Source organism: Delphinapterus leucas, chromosome 15, assembly GCF_059928025.1.
Source record: "Delphinapterus leucas isolate spDelLeu-1000000601 "Yukka" chromosome 15, BTC_Dleu_Yukka2, whole genome shotgun sequence".
NCBI lineage: Eukaryota > Metazoa > Chordata > Mammalia > Artiodactyla > Monodontidae > Delphinapterus > Delphinapterus leucas.
This window is the reverse complement of record NC_143143.1, coordinates 87,063,944-87,091,340: the sequence shown is the minus strand read 5'-3', so window position 1 is coordinate 87,091,340 and position 27,397 is coordinate 87,063,944. Positions and strand designations below refer to the sequence as shown.

The 27,397-nt window shown below is 54.1% G+C and overlaps 1 protein-coding gene across 6 annotated transcripts in view; it reads right to left on the bottom strand.

Moving 5' to 3' along the window:
• Window positions 1-27,397, bottom strand: part of OSBPL2 (oxysterol binding protein like 2) — a 43,540-nt gene continuing 16,143 nt past the window's right edge. The window contains exons 2-15 of one of the 6 annotated variants that reach the window (XM_089897145.1): window positions 27,041-27,212; window positions 22,769-22,975; window positions 22,566-22,674; window positions 20,360-20,435; window positions 15,874-16,008; window positions 15,163-15,260; window positions 12,444-12,626; window positions 10,728-10,835; window positions 9,943-10,032; window positions 8,100-8,223; window positions 6,162-6,290; window positions 4,648-4,771; window positions 3,980-4,070; window positions 1-2,084 (exon numbers count right to left, since the gene is read on the bottom strand). In XM_089897145.1, coding sequence (XP_089753271.1) covers window positions 2,048-2,084; window positions 3,980-4,070; window positions 4,648-4,771; window positions 6,162-6,290; window positions 8,100-8,223; window positions 9,943-10,032; window positions 10,728-10,835; window positions 12,444-12,626; window positions 15,163-15,260; window positions 15,874-16,008; window positions 20,360-20,435; window positions 22,566-22,674; window positions 22,769-22,975; window positions 27,041-27,077 — 1,548 coding nt within the window. In that variant the 5' untranslated portion in view covers window positions 27,078-27,212 and the 3' untranslated portion in view covers window positions 1-2,047. Of the gene's footprint in view, window positions 2,085-3,433; window positions 3,745-3,979; window positions 4,071-4,647; window positions 4,772-6,161; window positions 6,291-8,099; window positions 8,224-9,942; window positions 10,033-10,727; window positions 10,836-12,443; window positions 12,627-15,162; window positions 15,261-15,873; window positions 16,009-20,359; window positions 20,436-22,565; window positions 22,711-22,768; window positions 22,976-27,040; window positions 27,213-27,397 lie in introns of those variants that run through there. The other 5 variants (XM_022597359.3, XM_022597360.3, XM_022597361.3 and 2 more) reach the window with 5 other exon arrangements.

Here is a 27,397-nt window from a genome sequence, read left to right as displayed (position 1 = left end):
CCCATTTGCAAAGAATCTCTATTCAGGGCTAGGGTTTAACATTTATCTCCACAGATCTGTCCAGGCCTCCCCAAAAATCTGAGAATGGTCGATTCTGTTTATATAGAAGAATACTGACAGTTATTATGTATTATAAAATTATAACAATAAATCCGTTTCACTACGTGTTTTCTCGCCTGACGTTTTCGTGCTGCACGGATAGGACGAACAGTGTTCGTGGGACAATGGAGGAAGGCGCCTGTCTGCGCGTTGTCACCCTCTGCAGAGACCAAGTAGCCCTTCACCAGACGTTTGGCCCAGGGTGGTTGGTTCACAAAGACGGAATGGAGCAGTGCATCCTGTTGAGGGCTGAAGGTCCAGGAAACTCGTACCGAGAAATACCAAAATGGCATTTTCACTTTGCGAAGAAACCGACACTGAGAACGTACGAGATAGGCCCAAAGATGACGCGTACCGAGGGAAACACCACTTGATGTCCTGCAGGTCTGGTGACAGGCCCTTTTGTCAGGGGACCCCAATCTTCGCACCCACTTTGGACATAGGAAGATCCTTTGGAAGGTGAAGCCAGGACCAGTAGGAACTGTCTATTGACTGAACTCTCCTGCAGGGCCGATAGCTCCACACAGGACGCGAGGCTTCACTGAGCAGTCCCCTCCCCTTCTAGCGCGCAAGGGTAGACAGGAGGAGGGCTATTCTCGCTTCCGATTTTTGGAAGCTTATTAGCATTTTAAACGATGTCTTCATTTCATTGTTCTTGGTGGATGCGTGAGACTTGCCAAGCCTGTAAATCCCCAGCTCCGCGGGCAGCACCTTTTCCCAGGAGCAGGTGTCCTGAGAGGAAGCTTCTTGCTGGGGCGACCCGGAGGGCTGGCTGGCTCGCGGGAGATGCCCGGCCCTTCTCTCGTCCTGTTCTGATTTCCTGGCCTCAGGTCCTGACGAGGACCCAGCAAGCAGATGGCAACGCCTCCAGCTGGACAGCTCCACGCTCATTGGCACTAGTGGCCGGCAGCATCGGCCCGGGTGCCCGGAGGCCATCGGCGCTGTGCTGGGTTCTTCTCCCCGTGTTTCGGGAAGATCCTTCCACGAGCCCAAGCATCATCCTTGGGGACAGACTATGAAACGGAGACTGTGGCCAAGAAAACCATCGGAGCTGCTCCTCAGGGGCCCTGCCTGGGGCCACTGCCGGCTTCCGTTTCCCTGTGGAGGCTGAGAGGTCCGCCTGGCACCTTCGTTTCACCCCCTCCAGAGCCACCATGCTATATCCCGGAGGGTCCTGGCTTTCGTGGCAGCCCGGAGTGGCCGAACGCGGTGATGCCCATGAGGTCCGGGGCCCGCTTCTCCGATGCCTTCTCACGACCGGGGCCCGCAGCCGGCCAGCCAGTGCTGGGGATGCCCTGACCCTTGACCCCGCCAGGGAGAGCAGTACCACTCCTGGGACGGACCTGTGTGGCACAGCGACCCAGGCACGACCATTGGTCACCAACAGCAGGTGGCCTGTTAAATCTAGCCAGCACCGGCGTGCACGTAACGTTTCTCTCTTCCATGAAACATGCTCTGAGACGTCTGTGCGGCTAACTCTCCAGTGGCTCTCAGTAAACGTGCACTGAATCGATGGACATGTGACTGGATCCTACCTTCAAGGGGGAGCAAAATCAAAACGTGAAGTTCTTCGGGTAAAGTGTGCTCTACTTTTCATCCCACAAGGACGTCCTGAGTTACAAGACTGCTCTGAAAAGCACCCGGGCCCTATCTCAAAGCCACAGTCACAAACTGGGGGCCGACGACAAGGCCACCACTTTCCACACGGGCCAGACACATCGGTCGTGGGAGGTCGTCCTTTAAAAAGCAAATTCCACTGAAAAGCTCTTCATTAGAGAGAAACACCCAACATCCCAGTGTGTCACGGCGGCCAAGTTGAGGGGGCAGCTTTGGTCAGTGTTAGCATCTGTGGACACAGTGGTTAAAGGATCACGACGGCCATGCTTTGAGGTCATCGGCCATCCTGCCCTTTGTCCTTTGACTCTTGAATCGGGTGCGAAGGAAGCAGCTACTGGGGCCACGTGGAATCTGACCTCAGGGAGGACCTAGAGATGCAAACCTTATGGTAAATTATTGGAGGTGGTGACAAATGGGATAGTCCATGGAGGTTGTCAAACTGCCCTAAACACTGTTGTTCTAAATGCGTCCTGGGTCCCCCACACGCTCCCTGGGCAAGGAGGCCACCGCCGCCGCCTCCCGACCAGAGGCACAGGACTCCCCACATCCTAACAACCGGGTGTGTCAAAATCTCCTCTCTGCATAACGTCAAGATCACATCCTCGGGGGCTTCCGTGTGGCGCCGGCGGCCCAGCTCGGGTCCCATCGAGCAAATGCGCTGGGATTCGACCCCAATACCACGCCTCGGGTTTCCGAAGCTACAGAACCAAGCCTTCAGAGCAACGATTTGCTTTTAAAAGTGTTTTAATTACAAACGTGATTTTGAAGCTGGGACACAAAATGCCGACACCCTCTCACTGAGAACCCACCACTGCATACAGGTGCGTGTGTGTGCGCGTGTGCGTGCAGGTGTGCGTCTGTGCACACAGCAGATCGTCTTCAATTCAAAGAGCTCTGCGACGACCGGTGGTGTTGGCTTCTCTACAGAAGGTAAACAGTCACTGGTGCAGATGTGTGCAGAGATGGACACACAACGGTAATGACACCACTGGAAGCAGACTGCTAGGACCCCCCCGCCTCGGTGCCCCCAGAGGTGGGTCCCTCGTATTTCACACATGCAGGACAGGAGCACAGGTGCTGCAGGGACAGGCCAACTGTCGTGAGAGACTCGCTCTGTGACGTGGGTGTGGCCTGCAGTGACAGGGGAGCCCTGGGGGCCAGAGGCGGGCTCCCAAACCTGTCGGGGTTGGGAGCCGTCTGGGGACTTTTTGTCAAGGTTTCTGGCCACCCTCGGTTGTCATGGTAATGCTTCATTTTGGACAGTGTACACGTGACGTTAATGCCTATCGTGCTCTTCAGCAAAATATTCTTCAAGTAGTTTGAACTTAAATATCAAAAGTAATCTTTACATTATTGAAGACTGATAAAAAATACAGACTCTGACAACTTTTCATTTCATTCAATCAGATGCTTTGAAAATCTTCACTTTTGCGTCACTGTAATCTAGAAAGCAATTCCTGGCCGTTACAAAGCACTTGGTGGGACTTTTTTCAAGATCCATCTTTTCCTGATACTGGTTCAAATTTAAAATACTTTCAGAAACACTTTGCCACCGCGTTATAAGGAGGAATGTGGACCCCGTCCTGTTACTTCCTTTATTTATAACTTTTGTAATTAAGAGGGTGCTGTAAGCTACACCAGCCCCAGCGCTGGTTCTGTCACATAAAAGGGAACTGTAACGAATTTTCCTTTTCAAACCTTAATGGAAACATGATGATCCCAAGTGAAGCTTTATGAAGAGACTGCAACAGTAGTAAAATGTTTGGCAATCAAAAGTTGATTAGAATTAAATCCTCAGCCAGGGATGGAGCCATCTCCACGCACAGCCGTTAGAAAGCTGGCTTCTGCTGTGACCGGAGCTCAGAGCAGCCACTTGGTGGAGTCTAGCCTCTCGGGTCTCCGGGGCCGGGGGCCGGTCCGCTCTCTCAGTAGATGTCTGGGCAGCCTGAGAAATCCCTCTCAAAGTAGCCCCCCACGTACAGCCAGTCGGGGGTCCCAGTGTACGGGTTACTGCCTCGGTGAAACCACCTGCGACACAGAGCAGGCGGTCAGGAGGCCAGTGGACAAGACACGGCCGTTGGTCTTTTCTTCCCCCTGGGATCACGGCCCCTCTAATTAGGCATCATCACATCACACATCAGTTTACACGCAGCCCAGAGCTGCCGGCCACCATCTTATGGGACACAGGGGAGCTTCTGCTGAGCCCCGGTGGGTGTGTGGCCCCCTCCCCCTTCCTTGCCCTCGTGGCCACCAGGCGTCTCACCTCGTCTGCCACTCGGCCTCCTCCCTGGCCCGCTCCCTCCGGGCCTCCCTCTGCTTCTCCTCCAGCCGTTCCTTCTCCTGGCTCGCCAGATCTGGGTGCAAGCACAGGGGACTGGGTCAGGGCTCAGGGTGACAGGCAGAGCTGAGGGCTGAGAGAGCAGATGCCGGAGCACCCCTCACACCCGACCCCAGATGAAAAGTCACACGTGGGTTAGCAAACCACAGACAGTAAAGGCCGTCAGCGGGAAACCAAACCCAGGCACGAGTGCACAAGTGCACGGCCAGGTCCGGATGCCAGCGCAGACCCCAGCGCGGCCCAGCCCGGCAGGCAGAGGGGCCTCGGGCCTGGGCGGGCATGCTGGGGGGGCCCTCCAGCCAAGCGACTTTTAAATAACAATGTGTGCAGCTTCTGAAATGTAATCTTACTGTCTGTTGAACCTAATAAGAAGACAGGGTACTTGCATTTTGCACGGATTCTTTTTCATTTAATTTTCCTAGTAATTCAATCTTATTTTATTTAGAGAAGAATTGGGCTGCAGCAAACTAGAAATTTTTTAACTCTTTCCCCACAGACGGTTTGAGAAGCACGATCTACAAGACGTGAAGTGTGGCTGGTTAACGCGGATGCGTTCCCTTCCAGCGCCCGCCCACTCAGCCAGGGCCACGCACCCATGTTGCCGTTCTCCATGCCTCGGATGTCAGGGCGCAGCCGGCAGTCGGTGGGGGCCAGGATCTTCTCCATGCCCGTCTCCAGTTCATTCAGACTAACCGTGAAGCTCGTGAAATTATACATCTGGAGGAGCAGGCACAGAAATCGTTACTATAAATGGCACTCTTTTCTGTGCACTCTTCACAGTTGGAGGCCACCGACACTCTAAACCCCTTCAGAGCAGCCAAGTGTCACCGGCTCCATGGAGACACTGCTGTCAAGGTCACCGGGGCCGGGGCTCCTTCCCTGCCCTGACACGCACTCGCCTGGGGCCCCTCCCCTCCGCCCCCACGCGGGGCACCCAGGCCCTCACCCTGACTTCCCACCCGCACATCTGCTCTCTCACATCCTGGGGGCCGGACGGGAGCCTCCGGCTCAGCTCCTCTGGGGGGGGGGGCTGCTGCGCCCACGGCCCCCCAGCCTCTGCCTCCCGACAGCCCAGACCTGGGGACCCGCCTCCCACCTGGCCTCCCTCCCGCTCTGGCCCCTGAAGTCTATCTCCACAAGTGGCCAGAGGGGCCCACCTGGTCCCCTCGCTGCCCAAACAACCCCACATCACTCACAGGAGCAGTGGGGCTCGGGCCCAGCCGCTCCCCTGCCGGAAAGCAGCTGGATGGCCACGGCCCCCCACCCCCGCCTCCCCCAGGTCCTGCTCTAGGTCGCCAGGGCCCAGGAGGCCCGCCCCCAGCCCATCAGGCCGGTGGCTCTGCTGTGTGGGCGGGGTCCTCGCCTGCCCTGTCCTTGGGCTCTGCTCCCGGTGACCTGGGCCCACCCGCACCGACTCAGTAGATGCTCACTGAACCAAAGGGATGAGTGTTATTTTTAAACATGAGCTTTTTTTGCTATTACTTTATACTAGCTTGTACTCCACTAAAATTATAACAGTGGCTGTGCTGAGGTAACGTATTGACCGACGAATGTTTTGTTGTTTCCTTTATTTTGCACCTGCTGTGCTTTGCTTATAGCATGTGACAATACAATAAAAAATCTTATAGCATGTTGTGTATGTATTTTATATATAACTAACATATAACTTATAATATATTAAAATAAAATATAATTTATTACATGTGTTATAGTTAGCATATAATTATTTTTACATAGTATACATTACTATAAATAAATTTATTATATTTATTATAATTAAATTATATTTAATTGTACTTATAATTTTGCATTACATTTAATAAATTTATTATATGTAATGCAAATCATAAGTGCAATTTTCAAAAACAAACATCAAAGTGCATTTAAGCACCTAAACTGACGAGTCAGAAAAATCGTCTCTCGAAACTGGTTTGGAAACCCTTTTGGTAGGACGCAGCCGGTATAGGCTCTGAGGGCTCGCAGTGTAGCCGGGCACTGGGATGTGTGTGCAGAGTGTTGATGTGTCGGGTCAGGGCTTGGAGGGCAGGGAGCCCCTCGGGCGACGGTGGACGGCTGGGGGGCCTGGCTGGGGCGGGGGGGCGCGGACCTGGGCAGAGTTGGGGGGCCGGGTGTTGACCCTCCAGAGTAGCTTGCTGCCCGGAATGACCTGCACCGTCTCCTGAGCCTCCGGCACGGCGTCCACCACATCACCGTCGGCCTTCTCGGGGCAGTCGTCCTGAAAGACACAGCATCTCGGTGCTCCCGGAGCCCCTCCAGCCCCGCCCGGAGCCCCCGAGACAGCAGCCAGGCACCGCCCTCCTTGTGGGGGGGGGCCCGCACAGCCTTCTGGGTGTGACCGGACGGGGCAACACCTCCTACGGAAGCTGAGGATGCCTCTCCCAGATGGTTATTCCGCCACGAGCTGCGCTTCTGCTCAGTCGAGACGGGGTTCGCACTTGGTGATTTCAGAGTGTTTTAGCGTTTCTAGACTGGGGATCACGTCTCGATAAAAAGGTGCAACTGCTACTTCTTTTTCAAAATCAACGGGACGAAGGGGAAGAACAGGGTGGTTATTCAGGCAGCTGTGAAGCGAGACACTTAAACTGTGAGAAGCGCAGCCTTGGAGGCCTCGCCACGCCACCCGCAGGTTATGTGCTTTGGTGCCCGAAGCTAAATAAAGACACAGCTCAGTGACAAGTATCCACAAAACGCTCCCTCCTTGCGAGGTTCCCTAAGGGGCGACAAAGCCAAGCTGACGCATTAAAACACACCACTAAATGGAGTTAACATTCCACTGGATGGTCTTTAAATGGAACTTTACTTTTCTTTTTTCAGTTTAAAAGAGCATTATTAGAAACGATGTCTAATAGCACCCATGAAATATCACAATATAAAAAACACTAACAGGAGACTTCCCTGGCAGTCTAGTGGTTAAGACTCTGCGCTTCCACTGCAGGGGGCACAGGTTCAATCCCTGGTCAGGGAACTAAGATCCCACATGCCACATGCCACGTGGCATGGCCAAACAAACAAACAAAAAGCACTATCGATCCCAGTGGCAGCTGAACATTTTGTTATGAACACCTCGGGTTTGGTACAGTCTAATTTATCACCTAGAAAAATGTGACACCTCTTTTGAACTATCACTTCTACTTTCAAGCTCAAGAAGAACTAGTCTTAAGAAAATCAGTATTCCAGGGCTTCCCTGGTGGCGCAGTGGTTGAGAATCTGCCTGCCAATGCAGGGGACACGGGTTTGAGCCCTGGTCCGGGAAGATCCCACATGCCGCGGAGCAACTAGGCCCGTGCGCCACAACTACTGAGCCTGCGCGTCTGGAGCCTGTGCTCCACAACAAGAGAGGCCGCGATAGTGAGAGGCCCGCACACCACAATGAAGAGTGGCCCCCGCTTGCCGCAACTAGAGAAAGCCCTCGCACAGAAACGAAGACCCAACACAGCAAAAATAAATAAATAAATAAATTAATTATAAAAAAAGAAAATCAGTATTCCAAAGTTCCAAGGGGAAAGTATCCTTGTGAAAACTTTCCAACTGTTGGGTATGTTACCTGGTACTCAGAACTAGAAACGCAGAAGTGACATCCACTTGCTCGTTTAATGGGTCTAAGCTCACAAGGTGCAGGGAAACAGGAGATTTACGAAGAAGTATCCAGAAGAGGGACTTCCCTGGCGGTCCAGTGGTCTAAGACCCTGTGCTCCCACTGCAGGGGCCCGGGTTCGATCCCTGGTCGGGGAACTAGATCCCGCGTGCCTCGCAGTGTGGCCACAAAAAGAGAGAAGTATCCAGAGGAAAATGGACGTATCCTCTGCTTCCGCCAGGCTCGGGCGGGTAGAGGCACAACTGGGACGCAGGTGGACTCCACCCCCGTCCAGAATCAGAAGACAAGCAGCTTTGCTTGAGAGACAGGTTCCGTGATTCGCCCTCTGCAGCCGGGGCCACGAAGGCACCGTGTCCCCCGCAAGCGGCAGGCCCGGCCAGGCTCCACCCACCCACCCACCCGCGGGGGACGCCGCACGGAGCCGCTCACCAGCTTTGTCTTCCTCAGGGAATCAGTTCTCCTCTCCTGCTTCTTGAAGGACTCGTACGCAGCAGGGTCCAGGCCCCACAAACACTCCGTCCATTTGCCATAGATCATAAAGAGCTTCTTTTTGCTGTAGTCAAACGGAATTTTTTAAAACCAAGTTACCAGTTAACAATTATAAACCGTTCATCTAAACGTGCAGCACCTTAACTGTGACCATGGAATAAATTCTCGTTCTGGCATGTCTTCTTATAAGTTTTAGGGATGTTGCTGGGTGTAAATGCAAAGATGAAAAGTTTCATTTTAGCATCTCTTACTCGTGGCTTTTGAGACTAACTATTCACATTCCTTCACAAAAGCAGAAAAGAGAAAATGAAGGTACAAAAACCTGAAGGGCGAAAGACGGGCCGCAGGAGACGAGATGATGCGAGAACAAGTGTACGACGTTATTACATTTAACACCTTGCGCGCCCGATTGTTATTTTTGAAATACATTACATTTTTAGGTACCGTGTGTCCTGCGGCCCTTTTTCTATAAACCACATAAACAACCCTCCCCATGTTCAGCTGATGTGGCCTCTGCTTTATCTTCGTGACCTCAAGTCAGATGCCCCGTCGCTGTCTGCCCACATCTTTCATTTCGTAATAACCTCGACAGCTCTTTCCAGATCAGCCACCAGAGCTCTCTGCCTGAGTCCAAAGGAGTGGTGCCAGCCGTGCTGGGCCCTTGTTTCTCTTTCCCACGTCTCCCTTGGGGGAGACCATACAGTTGGCAACGCGCTCCCTGGAAAGGCTGCCCCGCCCGCCGCGGGATGTGCTGGGAGGGCCAGCAGGCAGGGACACGTGGCTAGACCTCACTCGGCAGACAGCCTGGCAGACGCTCTCTGTCTCCAAGAGACGTAACATTAGGAAAGAGCATCCAACGTAGGGCGGAAAACCGGAAACTCAGAACAGGACTGGCATGGCTCACTGAGTGCCGGTGGGCGTCCGCTCCCGCGGCCTGCTTCTGTGGATGAGCTGACCACAGGGCAGGTCAGTGCTATTCCCACTAACAGGAATGCTGCCCCGTGAAGTCCACACACCAGGTCCTAACTTACTTCAAGGGGCGAAGTGGTCAGAGTCTTACGTCTAAAGGTATTTTAAGGAATTAGAACAGGTGAATTTCTGGTACCCAGTAGAGTGGGATGGAACAAAAGCACCCACTGCTTTACAGTGGAAACTTCTTTCTACTCGAAAATGTCTATATTTCAGGAGCTGGAAGGAATCTTATGGCTGTTATACAGCCCAAGTTACTTATTGAAAAAAAAAGAGACAGAGAGAAATTGAGACCCAACACATAACGTGGGGGACCCCCCCCAATTTGTTAAAATTACTAGTGGCCATTCCTCTGCTCACAAAAACTTTAAAAGCCCCAAATTTCCAAATTGGAATGAACAAGTCACATGAGAATGGTGCTCATGAGCTCGGGTTTGGGTTTTGCCTGACAACCGTTATGGACGCCAGGAGAGAGAAGGGTCAAATTCTAAAATCTCAGTCCTGTTTGCACAACTGCAGTTTTATCTCTCAGTGAAAATGTTGAACTTTCTCGCATCCATTTTATCAAAAGAAAACAGACCCAGATCTTTTACCCTCAAAGAAGGGGAAGCTGGGCTCCATCAGTCACCACCCTGAATGGTGCACTTAAAATTCATCATTATCTCCTTCTGTGCTCAGTAATGAAATGCTTTTGCTAAACAAGAAAGAGTCATAACTCATCCTCCCCGGCAGATGTCACCGGCACAACTATGTCTTTTGCAGAGACACACACGCCATCCAGGCACCCTGTGGCCCAACCCACACGCGGACCTACTTTTTGTCTTGAATGTACCCTTCCACTTTGTGAAGTTCTTTTCCAAACAATCCACACGGTTTAAAGTGAAGCACACACTTATCTCCAGTTCTGCAGGGAAAACAAACACAGGCTTCTGTTGTAGACGTGAAACATCCAGGAAAGAGAGAGAGAGAAAAGAGGGAGGGAGGGTGGGAGAGAGTGGGCAGACTGGAGGCTGCCCAGGGCTGGGCAGCATCAGGACCAGTGGACAGCACAGGGATCTTTCCGGGGGATGGAAAGCTTCGAGCACTTCCTTGTGCCGATGGTTGCACAACTCAGTAGATTTACTAAAAACCATGTAAGCGTCCACTTTACCTGGTGGATTTTATGACACGTAAATTACATCTTAATAGATATAACAAAGCCAACCAGCCATGAACTTCTAGGAATAAGGCCTGACAGACTGGACAGTGGACAAGATTTGAGAGCGGTCACTCTATTTTCATCAGGGAGTCACACCATTCTTCAGTGTAGTTTAAAATTTCAAAATAAATTCCCTCTTGTGACTAAAACCAAAGAAATATCAACACAGAGCAGTAATGATGACTTCGATCAGTGCCAACCAGAATCAGATCCAACCACCGCCACGTGTGGGGCCTCCCAGCCAGTGAGGCCCGTCTGGAGGCCGAGGGGCACGGGGGACCAGGGAGGGGCCCGGAGAAGCCGACAGCAGCGTGAAACCACGGGCTGAGTGCCAGCTGGTGCTCTGGGTGCTGCACCGCCACCCTGGCTTTGACCGCTGCACGACTGTCGGGGGCCGTTACCTGTGGTTCACAATCTCCACCGTCCCGTACTGCTCTATCCAGAGTTTCCCGATAATCACGTTGTGGACACAGCAGGTAGGGTTGGTCCACGTGTAGGCTTCATCATGTCTGAAAGACGCCAGAGAACAGCAAGTCAGAGGCCAGCGAAGCAAAGACGCTGTGCGACCTCAAAAGCAAAACACCAGACAGATTCAAACCGTAATTGACTTAAAACCTGCAGAAGAGCAGAATACCGCTTTGAACTCCCTGAACAGGGGCTACTTCTTTAGCATTCGTTTGAAATGTCCTTCTTCTCTCCTTTGTAGCAGCAAAAAAGCTTTCTACTTAAATGTCAGGACAAGTTAATAAGCAAGAAAAGGCTGAGACAAAGGCAAGAGGTTTCCTGTGAAGCCCTCAACAGCACAGCCCCTCCACCCCAGCCTGCAGGAACCGCGAGGTCCCCAGCGCGTGGCCCTGGCCGTTTGGGGACCTGCGTATGGACCCCACAAACAGGTGCTGAGCAGATGTGGCCAGACGTGTGTCTCAAGGGAGGCTGCCTCAAAGAGCCACAATTCAGGGCAAAAAGCAGCTCAAAGCACAAGCATTTCGTGATGAATATTTGGAATTCCTTGAATTTCCCAGGAACCCAAAGGTGTTAATTGACAAGGTTTGTGACCTTTCACTTCCCCGTGCCTCACCCGAGAAAGCCAAGAGCTCGGGACAGACAGGACAGGCACCCTCCCCAGGAAGGGGCCGCCCTCACCGTGCCTGGGTGACCTCATCTGCCCCGAGGTGCAGGGGATGGGGGGTGGGTACTGGGAAGACCACGCTCCTCCAGCCCGGTGGGGCCACAGGAAGTGCAATGACATCAGAAGCTTCCCATGGGGGCTACGGTTAGCGAGGCTCACACCACAGGGAGCCGGCTGCGCCCCCTCGGGTTTGCAGCACCAGGCGGTTGCTAGAGACTCAGTTTCTGCTTTGAGGGTCTTTGATCACCATCGGGTTGGGCACGTTTAGATTTAGATTTAACAGTGCTCGGGCATCCTGGAAGACAGCCCCTTCCTTCTCACCTCCTGGTGGTCAAGCCCGGCCTCCCACCCTGCACACTCAAGCAGGGCTGGGCTGCGTGGCCGGCAGCACGTGCACATAGGGCTGTGTTCACTTCTGAGGTCAGGTCACAGAAGACACTGCAGGTTCTGTCCCGGTGGTGGTCTGCCCACCACCCCGGGCCCCAGCTCTGGGGGATGCCAGTGCCTCGTCTGCACAGCCGTATGGAGCAGAGGGTGGCAAGGAAGCGAGGGCCCCTGCCAGCTGCCGGCACAGTGAACGCGGGAGCAGAGGCTCCTCCCACCTGTCTTCAGGAGGCCTCCCGCTGCGCCCGCACAGAACCCCGGCAGAGCCACCCACGCTGCCCCTGCCCTCCAGCCCCCAGACACCGGGGGAGGACAGTGCCGTTTCACACTGCTGAGCTGGGGCTGTCACGCAGCCGGAGGTGATGACCACGAACAGGGACCAGACCGCAGAGATCAGGGGAGAGAAGACGGGACCCAACACGGTCAAATGTGAGGAGGACCCCCAGGAACAGCCAGCCCGACGAGGTCTCCAGCCTCCCTAGAGCAAGTCCCTGCCGCTGGAAAGGCTCCCTGCCCGCAGAACACGCAGGATCCCTCCACCAGAAGGACGTCTTCGTCCTAAATGGAAACGGATTTCCCTTCAGATGCGCGGCCGCCCACTCACTTGAGAAGCTCCAGCGTGATGGTGCCACGCGGCTCCGCCTCCACGCTCTTCCCCCAGAACTTGAGCTTCGGGTAGATGGAGCCGTGAAACAGGAAGTCCTGATGGAGGCCCTCCGAGTAAAATGCACTGATGGGGGGGTGGTGGCTGACCTGCTCGGATATGAACCTGAACCCTAAGTCTTCCCTGGGAACAAAACAAGGAAAAGAAAGGAGGGGGCAGGAGGGACAGTCAAAGGGCCTCATCAGTGACAACAAAGCCCAGAAAGGTCAGCCCAACCCGCTCTCAGCGGGCCTGCAGCTCAGCGCTTGTGGCGCTGCAGGACCTCACGGCCACCCGGCCTCCACGTCTGGAAGGGGCGCTGGGATAAGGGGACCACGCGTGCTGTCACACGTGGCAGAAATATCTGACACGGCTCCCTGACATCACACTTGGCCTAACACTGGCCACACGCAGAGCACACGCATATGCGCTGTGCCTCCAGGGCCAAAGTCAGTACCACGCAGAACAAGCGACAGTGCAAAGAGGCCTCCTGCCCTGCGCGCAGGTGCACAAGGAGCTCTCAGAACCAGTGAACTCAGAGAACTGACAGCAAACTGTCACCTTAGTCCTCGAGGGAGGCCCACTGCCCAGTAAACCCAGAGTAGGACTTTCCAGCCTCCTTTCAAGGCTCCTGGCATTTCTGTGATGAAATGTCCTATGCCCCAAGATATTCCTGCCCAGGAAATAGGATTTTTAGTACACTCTCTTTTTCAATAAAAATGTCAGTTTTTAATTGTTCCAGAACCCTGAATACACCTACAGCTGTAGTCATTAACAATTATAAAAGCGCAACCACATAATTACTAACTTAACTGGAATCAGAATTTCCAATCATTACAGAGGAAAGAAAGTTGAAAAATTAGATTTTAAAAAGGTTGCCTACCAAGGTATGTAATTTACAAAATGAATACTTGTCTAAGAAAAGAAAGTGTTATTTTTAGTTATCCAGGAGCAATCTCTAAGGATGAGAAGACACTGGTGAATGGCCAGGCTTAGTTATGTTGTCCCCCAAACAGGAAGATGGCTCCGTCTCACACGTGTGGCACGCGGCAGACACCGTAAGCGTGACCTAGAAGTTAAGGCCTGACACACAGTTAAGAGAGAATGTCAGTGTTTCCCATCAGCCTGTGAAACTATAGTTCAACCCCTGAACTACGTTCATGAAAAAGATGAACAGGGCTTCCCTGGTGGCGCAGCGGTTGAGAGTCCGCCTGCCGATGCAGGGGACACGGGTTCGTGCCCCGCTCCGGGAAGATCCCACATGCCGCGGAGCGGCTGGGCCCGTGAACCATGGCCACGAGCCTGCACGTCCGGAGCCTGTGCTCCACAACGGGAGAGGCCGCAGCGGTGGGAGGCCCGCATACCGCAAAAAAAAAAAAAAAAAAAAAGATGAACAATGAGGGGTGTCACTCTGTATCCAGCATCTTGGGGGGGTTCGTACGCTTTTAATCCATCTGCTTACTTTCCTTTGTCTGCAACTTTTATCATATTACGCTTTGATTTCTCTTTTCAGATATTTCGATGATGCTTTTAATAAACAAAAATGCTAATAATAATCTGACAGCTACATAAGGTCAGAATCTCGAACCCTGGACTAAAGCAAACTAACCGGAGGGAGGAAGCTTTTGCTCGAGAGAAACATCTAAGAAAGGAGGAAACTCTACATGAATTCAAGACAAAAGTGTCCCCTTAAGAGTGACCCTCGGGGCAAGCCTTTCCCTTGCCTGGGTCTCAGCTTCCTCACTTCTAAAAGGAAAGGGCTGTGCCTTATGGCCCCGCTTGCTGTGAGATGCCACAGCCCAAGGTCACGTGCGGAACCCCTGTCACTTACAAAGCCCCCCAGCAGCACACATCACGCTTTCTCCCAACTCGTCCAGCTTTCTCAAGGGCAATGAGATGTGGAGAACGGCTTCTCCACCGCTCAGTGCCAGCCGACCTCTAAGCCACACTAAAAAACCAGGGGGAATTCCCACTCTAGCAGCGTGTGGAGAAGGGGTCGCTGCTGAGCCATCCAGGACAAGCCAGAAACAGTGGAATTTGAAACTGACATGAATGTTGCTTTCCCAACCTGGGAAGTGACGTGTGGGCAGGTGTGTGCAAGCCGCCCGCATCACTGAGATGACAATTCCTCCCCAAATGGTTGGAAACCAGTGCAGATACACACACTCGCTTACACTCTACAAACCTGAAGAGTGCCCATTCTAAGCTGTCCAACATCCCCAAATCCCACCATCATTTACTCTCCATTGGAAAAACTCAACCATTAATAACACATATGCAATAAAGGACCCAAGAACCAGAAGTGTGTGGTTCTCTGAATCCAGGATGCGTCGGTCACGGAACAGCCACTGGTTTTATAAAGATGCTGCAAACTAAACTACACCTCGCAGAAATGCCCAAACACGAGCACCCAGCAACCCGACACCCCGCGCTGCACACTCCCAGGCATCCCCTCTCCGTTCCTGAACCTAACGCGTTCTTCCGTTTTCAACTCGGTTTTTTCACCGGGCTTCTGTTATGTCATTAACACAACAGCTCTCGTACGTGCACCATCTTCCCACCTGCAGTAAACCCCTCAATTCAATCAGCCTGGAGAAATCCATGCTGGACAAGGAACCACCCTTGCCCATCGCCAGAAGCACCTTACACACGAGACGGTCACGAGGGCCTGTCCCCTTACCTGGTTAACTCGTACGTTTCCCCCAAGAGCGGATTGAACGGCTTGCCGGTCCTCTCCCACTGGGAAGCCACAGCCGAAACCGCAAAGGCCGCTACAGACTGGAAACAACCACAGGCTGGTGAGGGGCGGCTGTCCATCAGAATGTGGGAGCCAGGGCGGTGAGGGTGCCCCGCTCGCTCGCTCCTGGGTGCCTTTTCAGTCTCCCACTTGTAACACGTTTGAAACCGCAGAACTTCCGGGGAAACACTGCTTATCACCCGCCACTTCCTCACAGCCATGGAAAGCAGGAACTCTGCCGCCTTCCACCCCCAGCCCGGGCCTACCTCGCAGGCCCTGTCCATCACACACATGTGCACACACACGCGCACACACACACACTCACGTGGGGTGATGGTGCTGAAAGGGCCCAAGAGGAGCCGAGTGCCGGCGCCACGACCCGCTGCAGCCCTGCAGCCCCGACCACCAGGCAGCCGAGACCACGCCCGCGCGGAACGTGCCCACGACAAATGCCTTGGCCGTGGGGCAGGACAGCACCCCAACATCCGTGCAAGCTGCACTGGCCCTTCTCCCAGGTGTCCCACTGCTGAGGTGCCTGGGTCCCTGCCACCACATGGCCAACCTGATGGCATCACGTTCATTAAAAGCTACGGTCCGCACCCAGCCAAGCTGCACCCAGCCTGGCCCTCCCCCCGAAAGGAGCCCGCCGCCCACCTGCATCCTTTCCAGGGGCTGGGGCTGGCAGGAGGCTTTGTGGATGAGGTACACATGCTCCATATACTCCGTGATCCGTTGCAGGAAACTCAGAGGCTCGTTGAAGGCGATGGGCATCGTGATCTTGGACAGCTCCTAGGGGGAGCCGATGAGGACCCGTTACCGCTACCACTACCGCTGCCGGTGGCTTTGCCCAGACACCAGTGCCCCCACACCCGCCCCTGCTCCGAGCATCATTCCCTGCAGCCGCAGCTGCCTGTGCGGGACGAGACTGGAGAGGCCCTGTGGGGAGCCTGGCCTGCGAGACAGCCGCCTGCACACACACCCGTGGGCACTGTGCCCGCCCCCCGCTCACGGCACACGAGCCTGCAGGCACCCCCAGGCCGCCAGCTCCAGTGACGACCCTGCTCCTGTGTGTTCCTCATGCCACCTTCAGCTCCGTGGTCCCAAAGCATCGTTCCAACCCGTCACCCCAGGGTGACTTGGAAACTCCTCGGCCTGGCAAGTGAGACCCCCTAACGCGGCCGGCTCTCAGGTACCGTGCAGGCAGAGCAAGCGTGCAGCCCCTGGTGCAGGGGGAGGCCGGGAAGACGCTCGGGGACCCATACTGCAGTGGGCGCCGAGGGAGCCGGCATCTAGGGAGGAGGCTCCAATGCACTTCGAGAAGGCAGAGGCCCCTCCCAGGAGCACGGCTGAGCAGCGCAGGACTGGCTTTGTCAAGGAAGGACCAGGGCTGGACAGGAGCGGGAGGGAAGAGGAGGTGGGAGGGAGGGGAGGGAAAGAAACGCTGCCGGCCCAAAGCCAGGAAAGATGCCGGCCTCGCTCACGTCAGGAGACAGGAAATGAAAGCACACGGAGATTCCACTGCACACCCAACTCAAGTGGCAAAGCCCCAACCCTCTGACCCCCGCCTGTTGGCAAGGCTGGGGGGACCCAGGCCTCCCACACCTGCCGGTGGGAATGCAAAATGCAGCAGCCTCCGGAGAGGAGGGGACCCAGCCATGCCCCCCCCCAAGCCTTTGGTCCAGCGGCCCCATGTGTAGGAGCCTAACCCACAGTTCCTCCAGCAAATACACAGCAAAAGGCCAGAAAGAACGCAAACATCCAACCACAGGGCCACAGTGAGTCAACTATGGGGCAGCACAGCACGGCGACCAGAAGAACAAGCAGCAGCTCTGCCCTCGTGGCTACACTGTGGGGCAGAAACAGGTGGAGAGGAGCCGACCGTTTATCTAAAGAACGGGAGAAGGCCACGCAGTCGTCGTTCTCACACGCGGGAAGGGGGACCAGAACGTGTTTTGATGGTCACCTCCAGACTGCAGGGAGGGCACGGGGACAGGAAGCTAAAAGCTTGGAATATACCTTGTCTGAGAGATTTGACTCTGGACTTACAATTTTAAACCAAAATTAAATTTAGAAAAGCCATCTCTAAACACCGCAAATAAAACAAAACAAATGAACCCACACCACCTCCCTGGCGGCACAATCGCCCAGAGGCGCTAAGGCACAGGGACTGAAGATTCACCCTCGGGGCAAGAACGACAAATGCCACAGACGTGCTCTCCTGAGCCGCCACGGGTGTGGGCGCAGCAGCGGGTCACAAGCTACATGCTGCGCTAAATCCATCATCTCCTGTGCCGTGAAAAACTGGGCGGAATAGAGACACAGAAGACAGAAGAGGTTAGATAAATCCTGTCGCGTGGAATTTGAAGCATCGTTGAAACAAATCAAAACACAGCTCCTAACCCTCTCCCCTGAAAAGACCCAGAAACAAGACCAATCCAGTAGCCTCCCCCGGGCCCAGCTATGGTCCTGAGCTCTCTCTCTCCCTGGACAATAAAGGTACAGAAGGAGCAGAGGCATCTTTTGTAAAGGAGTGCGGGCCAGCCTGAAGAGGCTCTTACAGCCGGAGACGGACAAGTGTGACTGGACACAGCACAGGGCCAACGCTGTGAGCTGGTTGGTTAGACCAGTTATGCTGCCAGGGAACCAAAGACATCATCTGAACACCTTGATAGAGAGTCACTCATTGATCCCGACTGTCTTATGCAAACCACATTCACAGTAGAGGAGGGGACTTTCTCATCACAGAAATATTCCAGGTAATGAAAGAAGGGCAATCGTTATCAGCCTGGCTCCGATTTGCAACTCCTGATGAGATAATGGGTCTGGGCACCAAGCAGCAGCAGTTCTTAAATTCAGAAGAAGAGCAACAGAAGGGTCTTGCGGTGGAAGGACCCAGATGAGTCCCACACAGACTGCAAAACACACACAGCAGAGTCACGCTCAGACGACTGGAAATTTGAACACAGAGTGGGTATTTGATGATGTTAAAGAATTATGTTACTTTCAAAAGTAGGATAATAGGGGGCTTCCCTGGTGGCGCAGTGGTTGAGAGTCCGCCTGCCGATGCAGGAGACGCGGGTTCGTGCCCCGGTCCGGGAAGATCCCACATGCCGTGGACTGGCTGGGCCCGTGAGCCATGGCCGCTGAGCCTGCGCGTCCGGAGCCTGTGCTCCGCAACGGGAGAGGCCACAACAGTGAGAGGCCTGCGTACCGCAAAAAAAAAAAAAAGTAGGATAATAGTATTGTGGTTGTGTTTAAAAAGAATCCTTATCCTTTAGTGATATATAAGACATGTCCACAAATGAAAAGGTGTTTGGAATTTGCTTCAAAATACCAGGGGAGGAGGGGGGAGGAGGCATGATTAGCCCTGACTGGCAGTGGTGAGGGCTGGTGACGGGCAGGGGTCTTCGTGAGATTCTGGCTACCTCTGTCGGAAACTGTCGTGTTCACTAGTCCGTGGCTGTTTCAATGAGCTGATGGGCAGTGAAGAGAGGTGTGTCACCTCCCTGGAGGTACATCCGGAGAGATGAGCAGCTCACGGGGGACAGCGGATGGATGCTATGAAGTGGGGCAGTGCAACCCAACAAGATGCAGACGTCCAACCCCGAGTGTTACATCCAGCCTTACTCTGAATCCAGCCTACGGTCAGTTCCTTGGGGAGTGCAATGCAATGATGTCACTCTGCTGAAAAGAGACTTTTGGTTTTAGACATCTGAAGAGTCAAGACCGAGTGGCTTGTTGAGTTCATCACATTCCCAGATAGACACTTTTGTGAAGACCTGAATTGTGCACACAGTCGAAAACGCAGGAGAGGATGGTGCTAAAAGAAAACAATCCTGAACATGTCACTTTAAAAGATCACAGGTGTGTACAGATACACGTGTGTGAGCAAGCAGGGCTCAGTGTGCACTCCTAGGTTTTCCAGCTCTGTCTGCTGAGAGGCCTGGAGCAGTGACACCCCAGGAGCCATGAGCACATCCAGCACCCAGGTCTCGGTTTCTACACACCATCCTCCAATACAAGGTCATCGGTGGGGACTTCCCTGGTGGCTCAGTGGTTAAGAATCCACCTGCCAATGCAGGGGACACAGGTTCGATCCCTGGTCCAGGAAGACCCCACATGTCACGGAGCAACTAAGCCCTGCGCTCTAGAGCCAGCATGCCACAGCTACTGAGCCCCTGCGCCACAACTACTGAAGCCCTTGCGCCTAGAGCCCGTGCTCCGCAACTAGAGAAAGCCTGCGTGCAGCAACGAAGACCCAACACAGCCAAAAATAAAATAAGTAAAAATAAATAAATTTTAAAAAAAAACAAACAAACGTCATTGGTGGAAAAGCTGGGGAAAGCCCAGTCAGGTACGCGCTGCAGTTAACAGTAACGCCCCAGAGTGAGGGCTGTGGTTCTCACGTGAGATGCTGCCGTTACAGAAGGCTGGGTGAAGGGTAAAAGACTCGCTATTCTGCAGTCTCAAGTTATTTCAAGATAAAAAGATGACAAAAAATAAATGCATTAGAAGACTGGGCTGAAGACCACCCGAGAAGCAGGGAAGTCATTTTTTGTAGCTCACGCAGCCTGAGTGTGAGTGACCAGACGTGGCCGCGGCTGAGCACGCTGCAGCCTGCTCAAGGCAGCGCTCTCCCCTCCCGAGAAGGACCAGTCCCGAGTCTCACAGCCAGGAAAGACCATAAAAGGAAAGGCCTACGACTTCTGGACACTAAGTATCCAACTATCTTTCCTGTTACTCTGCCTGCAGCCCAGGGTGGGTGGGCTGGGGGACACGGAGCCTCGGTCCCTTGGTGAGTGGCCAGGAACCCCACCAAAGCCCCCCAGTTCATGAGGATTATCCAAAGCCAGCTGGCTACGAGCACATCATGAAACACCAAGGTAAGTGTAAACCCATCTGAAGCTCCTCATGTCAAGAGATTAACCCACAGAATGGGTGTCCTGCTGTGTATTAATACTTCAGCTTTTGTTCACCTTTTCCTCTCCTGTATCTGTTCCTTTCCTGTTTTACTATCTTTACACCATGCTGCTTGTAACTATGCAGAGTGCATCTTCTTAAACTACCGGTAGTGCAATAAATTCACAGGAATTGAAAACGTGTAAGATTCACACTTCAAAACGAGTTCATCTGAACTTACCAAGCCAATGCACTTTTTCAATATACTCCACACGCTGAAATCACTTCTGGTAAACATCGGAGCAGGCAACGACGTCCTGTAAAGGGGTAAACAGAGTGACATGTATTTATTCAACCAACGTGAGAGTCACTTATGACTGATGGTTTTGCACAATGACCATGTCTTCCTTTGATCTTTCTAAGCATTAGCATTTCTCTATGCTGGCATGCCTGCAGAGAAAAAAGGACCAGGCTGCTGCTGAAGTCCCAAAGAAAGCTTTCTGCATCGATCTTTGGAGGGCCTCTTAGGAAGCAATCATGGCCACACAGGCGACTTTCCTCCACGGAGCTGGGGAGACGGGTCGCTGAGTCCCCCGGCAGCCGTGTGCCAGCGGCCTGGAGCAGCAGCAGGGCTGCAGACGGAGGTGGAGCCCAGAGGACCCCACGAGGGAACTGCATGAAGAAAACCTCCTCGGGGGCTTCCCTGGCGGTCCAGTGGTTAGGACTCCGCGCTCCCAGTGCAGGGGGTACGGGTTCAATCCCTGGTCAGGGAACTAAGATCCCACGAGCCACGCAGCATGGCCAAAAGAAAAAGAAAGAGAAAACCTTTTCAGAAACCAGCTCTTAAACCCCTTTGAAGCCTGTGCTTGTCTTTCCTGAGGCACCTTCCTCCCCAGGTGTCTTCCCGCCGATGCCGGGGAAGCCCGGGCACAGGACACCCTGCTCACGGTGAACTGGGTCGGGGGACCACGGGCCCGGGGGGGCAGGTGGGAGAGGAGGGCAAGGCAGCGGGAGACGAAATGGGAAAGAAAACTGACATTCATGAGGCACCACGTGCCAGGCTGCCGGCAACCAGCACGTGGCTCCACTCTGCCAGCTCTCGTCTGGGGCCCCGAGCGGCCAGGGCAGGACGGGCCCCCACTGCGAGGGAGCCGTGAGGAAGGAGCGTGGCTCTGTGGACGGTGGGAAAGGGGTCCAAGGATGACCCTGGGGAGGCAGGAGCTGAAGAGATGGAGGTGGAGCAGAGGGCCGGAGCCAGGGGCATGGAGCCCCGACATGGCACAGGCCCCGACGTGGGACAGGCCAGGTGCACCGAGGACCCCAAGAGGCTGGGACCACAGACACGGGAGGGGCCGCCCCAGGAGAGAGGCGAGGGTGCAGGTCCTCAGCCTAAGAGGAGAACCTTACTGTTCACGACCCAAACCGCCTCTTCAAAGAGGAAAAGGGGCCGCTGTCCCCGTCACTCAGGGCCACGTGCGCCGTGCCTGGGAAGGCGCACAATCAGACCTGTCCTCTGGGGCGGCTGGAAGGAAGGGGGAGGGCGGAGCAGTGAGGAGGCGCCTCCCTGGGGGATTCAGGAGCAGTGGTGGCAGGGGGCCGCGACAGGAGCGGGCGGGTGAAGGCACCCAAGGGCGTCTGGAGGCCAGCGTGTCAGGCCTGGGGCTGGAGGCGGGAGGGAGGAGCGGGCCCTCGGGCAGCTTGAGTCAGATTCCCGCCTACAGGGTGCGGGGCGCTGACAGCAGAGGTCCAGGCCGCACGAGCAGGCAGGAGGTGCTCTGACAGCTCCGGGGCCCCAGGTGGGCACTGGGTGCCAGTGCAGGGCAGAGATCTGGGGTGAAGCTGGGCTCCCTGGAGCCGAAGCGCAAACAGCGCGGGGTGGACAGAGGCCGCCATCTCCACCCACCTGACTCACGGCTGCCCCGCCTACGTCCCCCCTTCTGCTGTGAAGGCTTAGGTCACTCATCAGAGTCTGCTTGCCTGAGGACGCAGTGCTGGCGGGGAGAGAATGGACTGCGGTCTCGCTGCGCTCACAAACAACCCTCCGAAACTCACTCACGGGGTGAGAGGTCGACGCGCCAAGCGCAGGCGGCTCTGCGTGAAGCTAGCAGTTGGGTCTGATACCAGTGACCTCTGGCTCTGTGCCAGGCCCCCTGCCAACGCTAGGGCGCCCACGGAGCTCAGTCCCCCAGCAACCCCAGGGCAGGGACGGCCGCCCGTCCGCTTACGGACGGGGGTCACGTTGAGGAGGCGCCATCACTGATCTCCAGGGAGCACGCATAGGGCCAGTGGGTCTCGGGGTCTTTGGCTGAACAGGGCCCTGGGTCTGCCCAGGGGGCAGGGCCCAGGAGACACGGGACGGATGTTCCTTCAGCTCAGGGCCCGCTGCAGATGTGGGGCGAGGACAGGCGCGCTGGGAGACTCCAAAACGTCCATGTGGGATGACATACCTGTGCTTTTGAATTCCATTCTCTTGAGGAGGCCTCTCCCCAACTTTTCCAATCCCATTACTTTTGCTGGTGTCCACATGAATCACGCCAGTGACTCTCTGATTTGCCTCTGAAAATTCCCCAGAAGAGTTATCAGAATCAAAGCCTGTGCGAGACAAGCAGAGTGGTAACTTCTGCAGGGCTTGGAAGATGGAAAAGCCTACCTCTAAGAATTCTCACTCTGCAAGCAGGCACCTGAAGCTCAAGAGTGCTTCTGACCAACACGTCCAGAGTAATGAACGCTTCTTCCCAAGAACCGAAGGTCGAGGCGGAGCACGAGGACCGCTCCCGGGGGCTCCCCGCGTGAGGCCACCACCCTGCCACCAGCGCCACACTCTCCAGGTCCTTACGTGGGGGGCAGCTCCTGGGCACTAGGACAGGTTTCCCCTGTTGTCGTCAATGACCATACCCTCCGGGGCGGCCACCTCTGTGGTGTTGTCACCTAACTCAGGCTGCAACCCCTCCCTCCTCCGCACAAGCCGCAGTCAAGCTCCGCGTCACGTCCTGAAACACAACCTGCTGCCGTGTTTCTAAGTCCGAGCTCCGCGCAAACACACCGCCAGAACCGCCAGAACCAGCCAACAGAAACCGGAACAGCAGACGGTGGCTGCGAACGCAGAGGGCACGCCACGTACGTGGAAACCTCGGGGAAAGTGAACTACTAGGACCTGTGTGAAATACAGTCGTGCGGGCTCCTGGCCCATCCCATCCGCCGAGTAAGAGTAACACCACCCTGGGCTGTGCTCCGTGCCCCTTCTGCATCGGGAACGCTTTCTCCCAAAGCGACCAGTGACTACAGGGAAAAGGAAAGTGTGTTTCCTCTCAACTCAGCCAGTGCAATCCACTGAAAATACTCAAGTTCTGCTCCACAGCAGGCCTGGACGGGAGCTGTGGCTGCCAGGGCAAGTCCTTCCAGCTGGGGTGGGGAGCTCCTGACCACTGACTATCGATGACCTTGACTACTTCAGCGAGGGCACAGCCCACGAGGAGCTCAGGGTTCCCATAAAAGCCCCTCATTTCCGAGAGGAAGGCGAGGCCCAGGGTCACAGGCCAGGTGGTGACTATGGTCAGACACAAAACATAAACAAACCTGCTGCTAATAAGCCTCCTTGAGAAAACGCAAAAATAACCTTCCTTCGTATTCTTCTATATTGACAGGTGCACAAAATACAGTAGTATTGAGATTTATTACACAATGAATTTGAAAGGACATATTAAAAATGAACCTCTTGGACTTCCCTGGTGGCACAGTGGTTAAGAATCCGCCTGCCAATGCAGGGGACACGGGCTCAAGCCCTGGTCCGGGAAGATCCCACATGCTGCGGAGCAGCTAAGCCCGTGCGCCAAAATTACTGAGCCTGCGCTCTGGAGCCCGCAAGCCACAACTTCCGAAGCCCACGTACCTAGAGCCCATGCTCTGCAACAAGAGACGCTACCGCAATGAGAAGCCCGCGCACCACATCAAAGAGTAGCCCCCGCTCGCCGCAACTAGAGAAAGCCCACATGTAGCAACGAAGACCCAACACAGCCAAGAATAATAATTAATTAATTTTTAAAAAAATGAACCTCTTATATAATCAATGCTTTCTGAAATAGCCTGTCACCTCTAGTTTTTGCTAACTATCCCCAAAGCAACATCTACTAATCCCCAGTCTAAACTTAGCCTGAAGCAGTCCCCGCTTAAGGATGCTCAGCCCTATGGACCTGGTGTTACCCTGCACGGGTGTCCCTATCTCCGAGGACCTCCCTCAGGGCTGAGATTCTGGGCCAGCGTCAAGTAGAAAGTTCGTTTAAATCACAACCCTGGTGTGTGCCCAAGAAAACAAGGCAGCTCCTCGCTGACAAGCGCATTGAAGTCTTGTCTCTGATGAAGCCAACACTACGTAACAGTTTAAACACTTTAATATACAACACATGTTTATTATAGAAAAAGAAAATACAGACAAGCAAAGGAGAAAGTTGAAATCATCTGTAATCTGATCACTCAGAGATACCCACCTTTGACGGGTTAGTCTGACTTTTTACAACCCTTAATCTGTACATATTTTTCATGTACTTTAAAACCTTTCAATTTAAAGGTACTGATTCTTGGACTTCCCTGGTGGCACAGTGGTTAAGAATCCGCCTGCCAATGCAGGAGACACGGGTTCGAGCCCTGGTCCGGGAAGATCCCACATGCCGCGGAGAAGCTAAGACCGCGCACCACAACTACTGAGCCTGTGCTCTAGAGCCCTCACGTGGCAACTACTGAGCCCAAAAGCCACAACCACTGAAAATAAGTAAATAAAGGTACTGATTCTTGTAGGAAGTAATTGCCTATCTTTTAAAAATTTATTTGTTTATTTATTTACTTTGGCTGCGTTGGGTCTTCATTGCTGCGCACGGGCCCTCTCTAGCTGTGGCGAGCGGGGGCTCCTCTTCGTTGCGGTGCGCGGGCTTCTCACTGCGGTGGCTTCTCTTATTGTGGAGCATGGGCTCTAGGGGCGTGGGCTTCAGTGGTTGTGGCTTGTGGGCTCAGTAGTTGTGGCGCACGGGCTTAGCTGCTCTGCGCGGCATGTGGGATCTTCCCGGACCAGGGCTCAAACCCGTGTCCACTGCATTGGCGGGCGGATTCTTAACCACTGTGCCACCAGGGAAGCCCCAGTAATTGCCTAGTGAAGTCATTCATTTAATAACTGCTGGGTTTAAACACTTTTTAAATTAGAGTCACAAAGTAAGGCCGATTCTATAAACAGTGAAGTAGTCACTGACTGGGTATTTCATTGCATTGGGAGACTTCATATTTTTTGTCTTTCTGTTATTTGCTTGGGAACCAAAGGGCTGAGGCGAGGAATTATTTTCACCTAGACATCTGCCTCTTCCGCCTGCATCTCAGGGACACGCAGAGAGGTCCCGCCGTGCGGAGAGGCAGGGATGGGATCACCTACACACGGCACTCCAGGCAGTTCAAGCCCTCTCTGGGGAAAGACCTTCCGGAGTATCTACACTGGTCCCAGGTGAAAGGGAGTTTCCCAGGAGGCTCCCGGGTGAGAAGGCCACGCCGAGGCCGGGCCCGCTTGGTCTCAGACGTGGTCAGCCTGCGAGGGCCAGGTGGCCTGAGGGCATGACTCCCTGACAAACACCCCGCTTGGTGGGAATTCAACTGCGAGAAAGACTACTGATGGGCGTGCGGGTTAAGCAGACAAGCACGCTTCCCAGGAAAACACGTCTACAAGGAACACAATAGCTATGAAGTCACGGAAGATAAGATGGCTCAGCAGTTCAGCCTTTGAAAACAGCGATGAGCTCAGGGCCTGCTCCTCCTGGGGCTTCGGACAAGAATAAGTCAATAATCTCGGGCTGCCCATCCCTCAACCTGCTCCAACCCTTCACTCAGGAGAAGCATGGCCGCTGAACACCCGGGAGCACAGGGCCAGGGCTCCACGAGACAGGAGCGCCAGCAAGGACGGCAAAGGTGTCCCGGGGAACAGTGACAGTGCTCAGGAAAGAGCGTTTTGTCGTGCTGGGCACCACGCGCTTTCGGCACTGATTACGGAAGTGCCCCTCTGACTGCCCTTGGGAGGGTTAGCGCTGAAAAACCCGGCGGCAGTAATATTTCAGAGCTGCTGTTTCTATGTTCCCACACCTGAGAGGGGGGCATGGGCTGGAAGAGTCTCCTGAAGTCCGTCTCCACCAAGGGGACCCCTCACTAGAAAAAGCAAAGTGATGCTCCCCCTGCTGACGAGGAGGGTGGAGGGCAGACAACGGGGTTGGGGGGGGAGGGGGGCGTCTTGAACGTGAGTTCTGGGGCCCCCTGTGGTCATCTGTCCCTCAGGCGGGAAAAGGACGAGGAGGGGTTGTTCTAAGCAAATGTGAGCCAACCCAGCCCGCCTCTCCTCCGCCTGCCACCCCGCCATGCACTGTGCCCACCAGGCTGTGTACCAGCACTCACAGTGGTGTGTGAGAAGCGAAACAGAGCTGAACTCTGACACGGTGAGAGCTGCTGCCAAAGCAGGTAAATGTACTTTAAATTGTTGTAAATTAAATTGTTGTAAATTAAAGCAGGTACATTTTTGGGTAGACTTTAAGCAGCGCAAAACACGATACAGTTATGAGACAGGACAATACGCTTTTGATCATTAAGTATAAATAATATAAGAATGCTGGCCATCTCACTTAGGATCCCAATAAAAATATTTACACCCCAGGGCAACTCTTAAAGACTAAAGCACAGTTGCCCTTTCTTGTTATCTTTAGTGGTCCAAAGGTGATGTTTTCCCCCAAACCTAGGATAGGACACATGCTTTTACTGAAGGCTGGTGCCTTGGAACATGTCAGCTCTCTCTCCACACAGTTTTCCTGGGCCGTCCTCACGTCCCCGGGCTACCTCCAAGGCCTGGGTCCCGGGGCTTCGTGCTCACGACACGATCTCTGAACTTGCCTCTCCCTCCGCTCACCTGTGACGGCATCGAAGAACTCCTCCTCTCCGTTCATCCTTCAGTGCCAGGCTCCTCCGCCCCCTGATCTGTAGGGTCTTCTACTGAATCATTGTACTGGATCTACATCGACAGTGTAAGAAATTTCATGCTCTGAACTTTTTAAGGTGAAAATCCAATAGGCACTGGAGACCTAAAGGGAAAAAAAACCCAAACATTTTGGTATACTTAGCTTTCCGAAGTTGTATGGTTTAGAAACATTTAAAAATACCCATTCACCATTCTTGAGGTCAATCTCAATTACATCTGAGCAAAGAAGTAAAAGGACGGATCTCACACAAGAGGAAACAGTCATGATACCCGCATCCGTCAACGGGC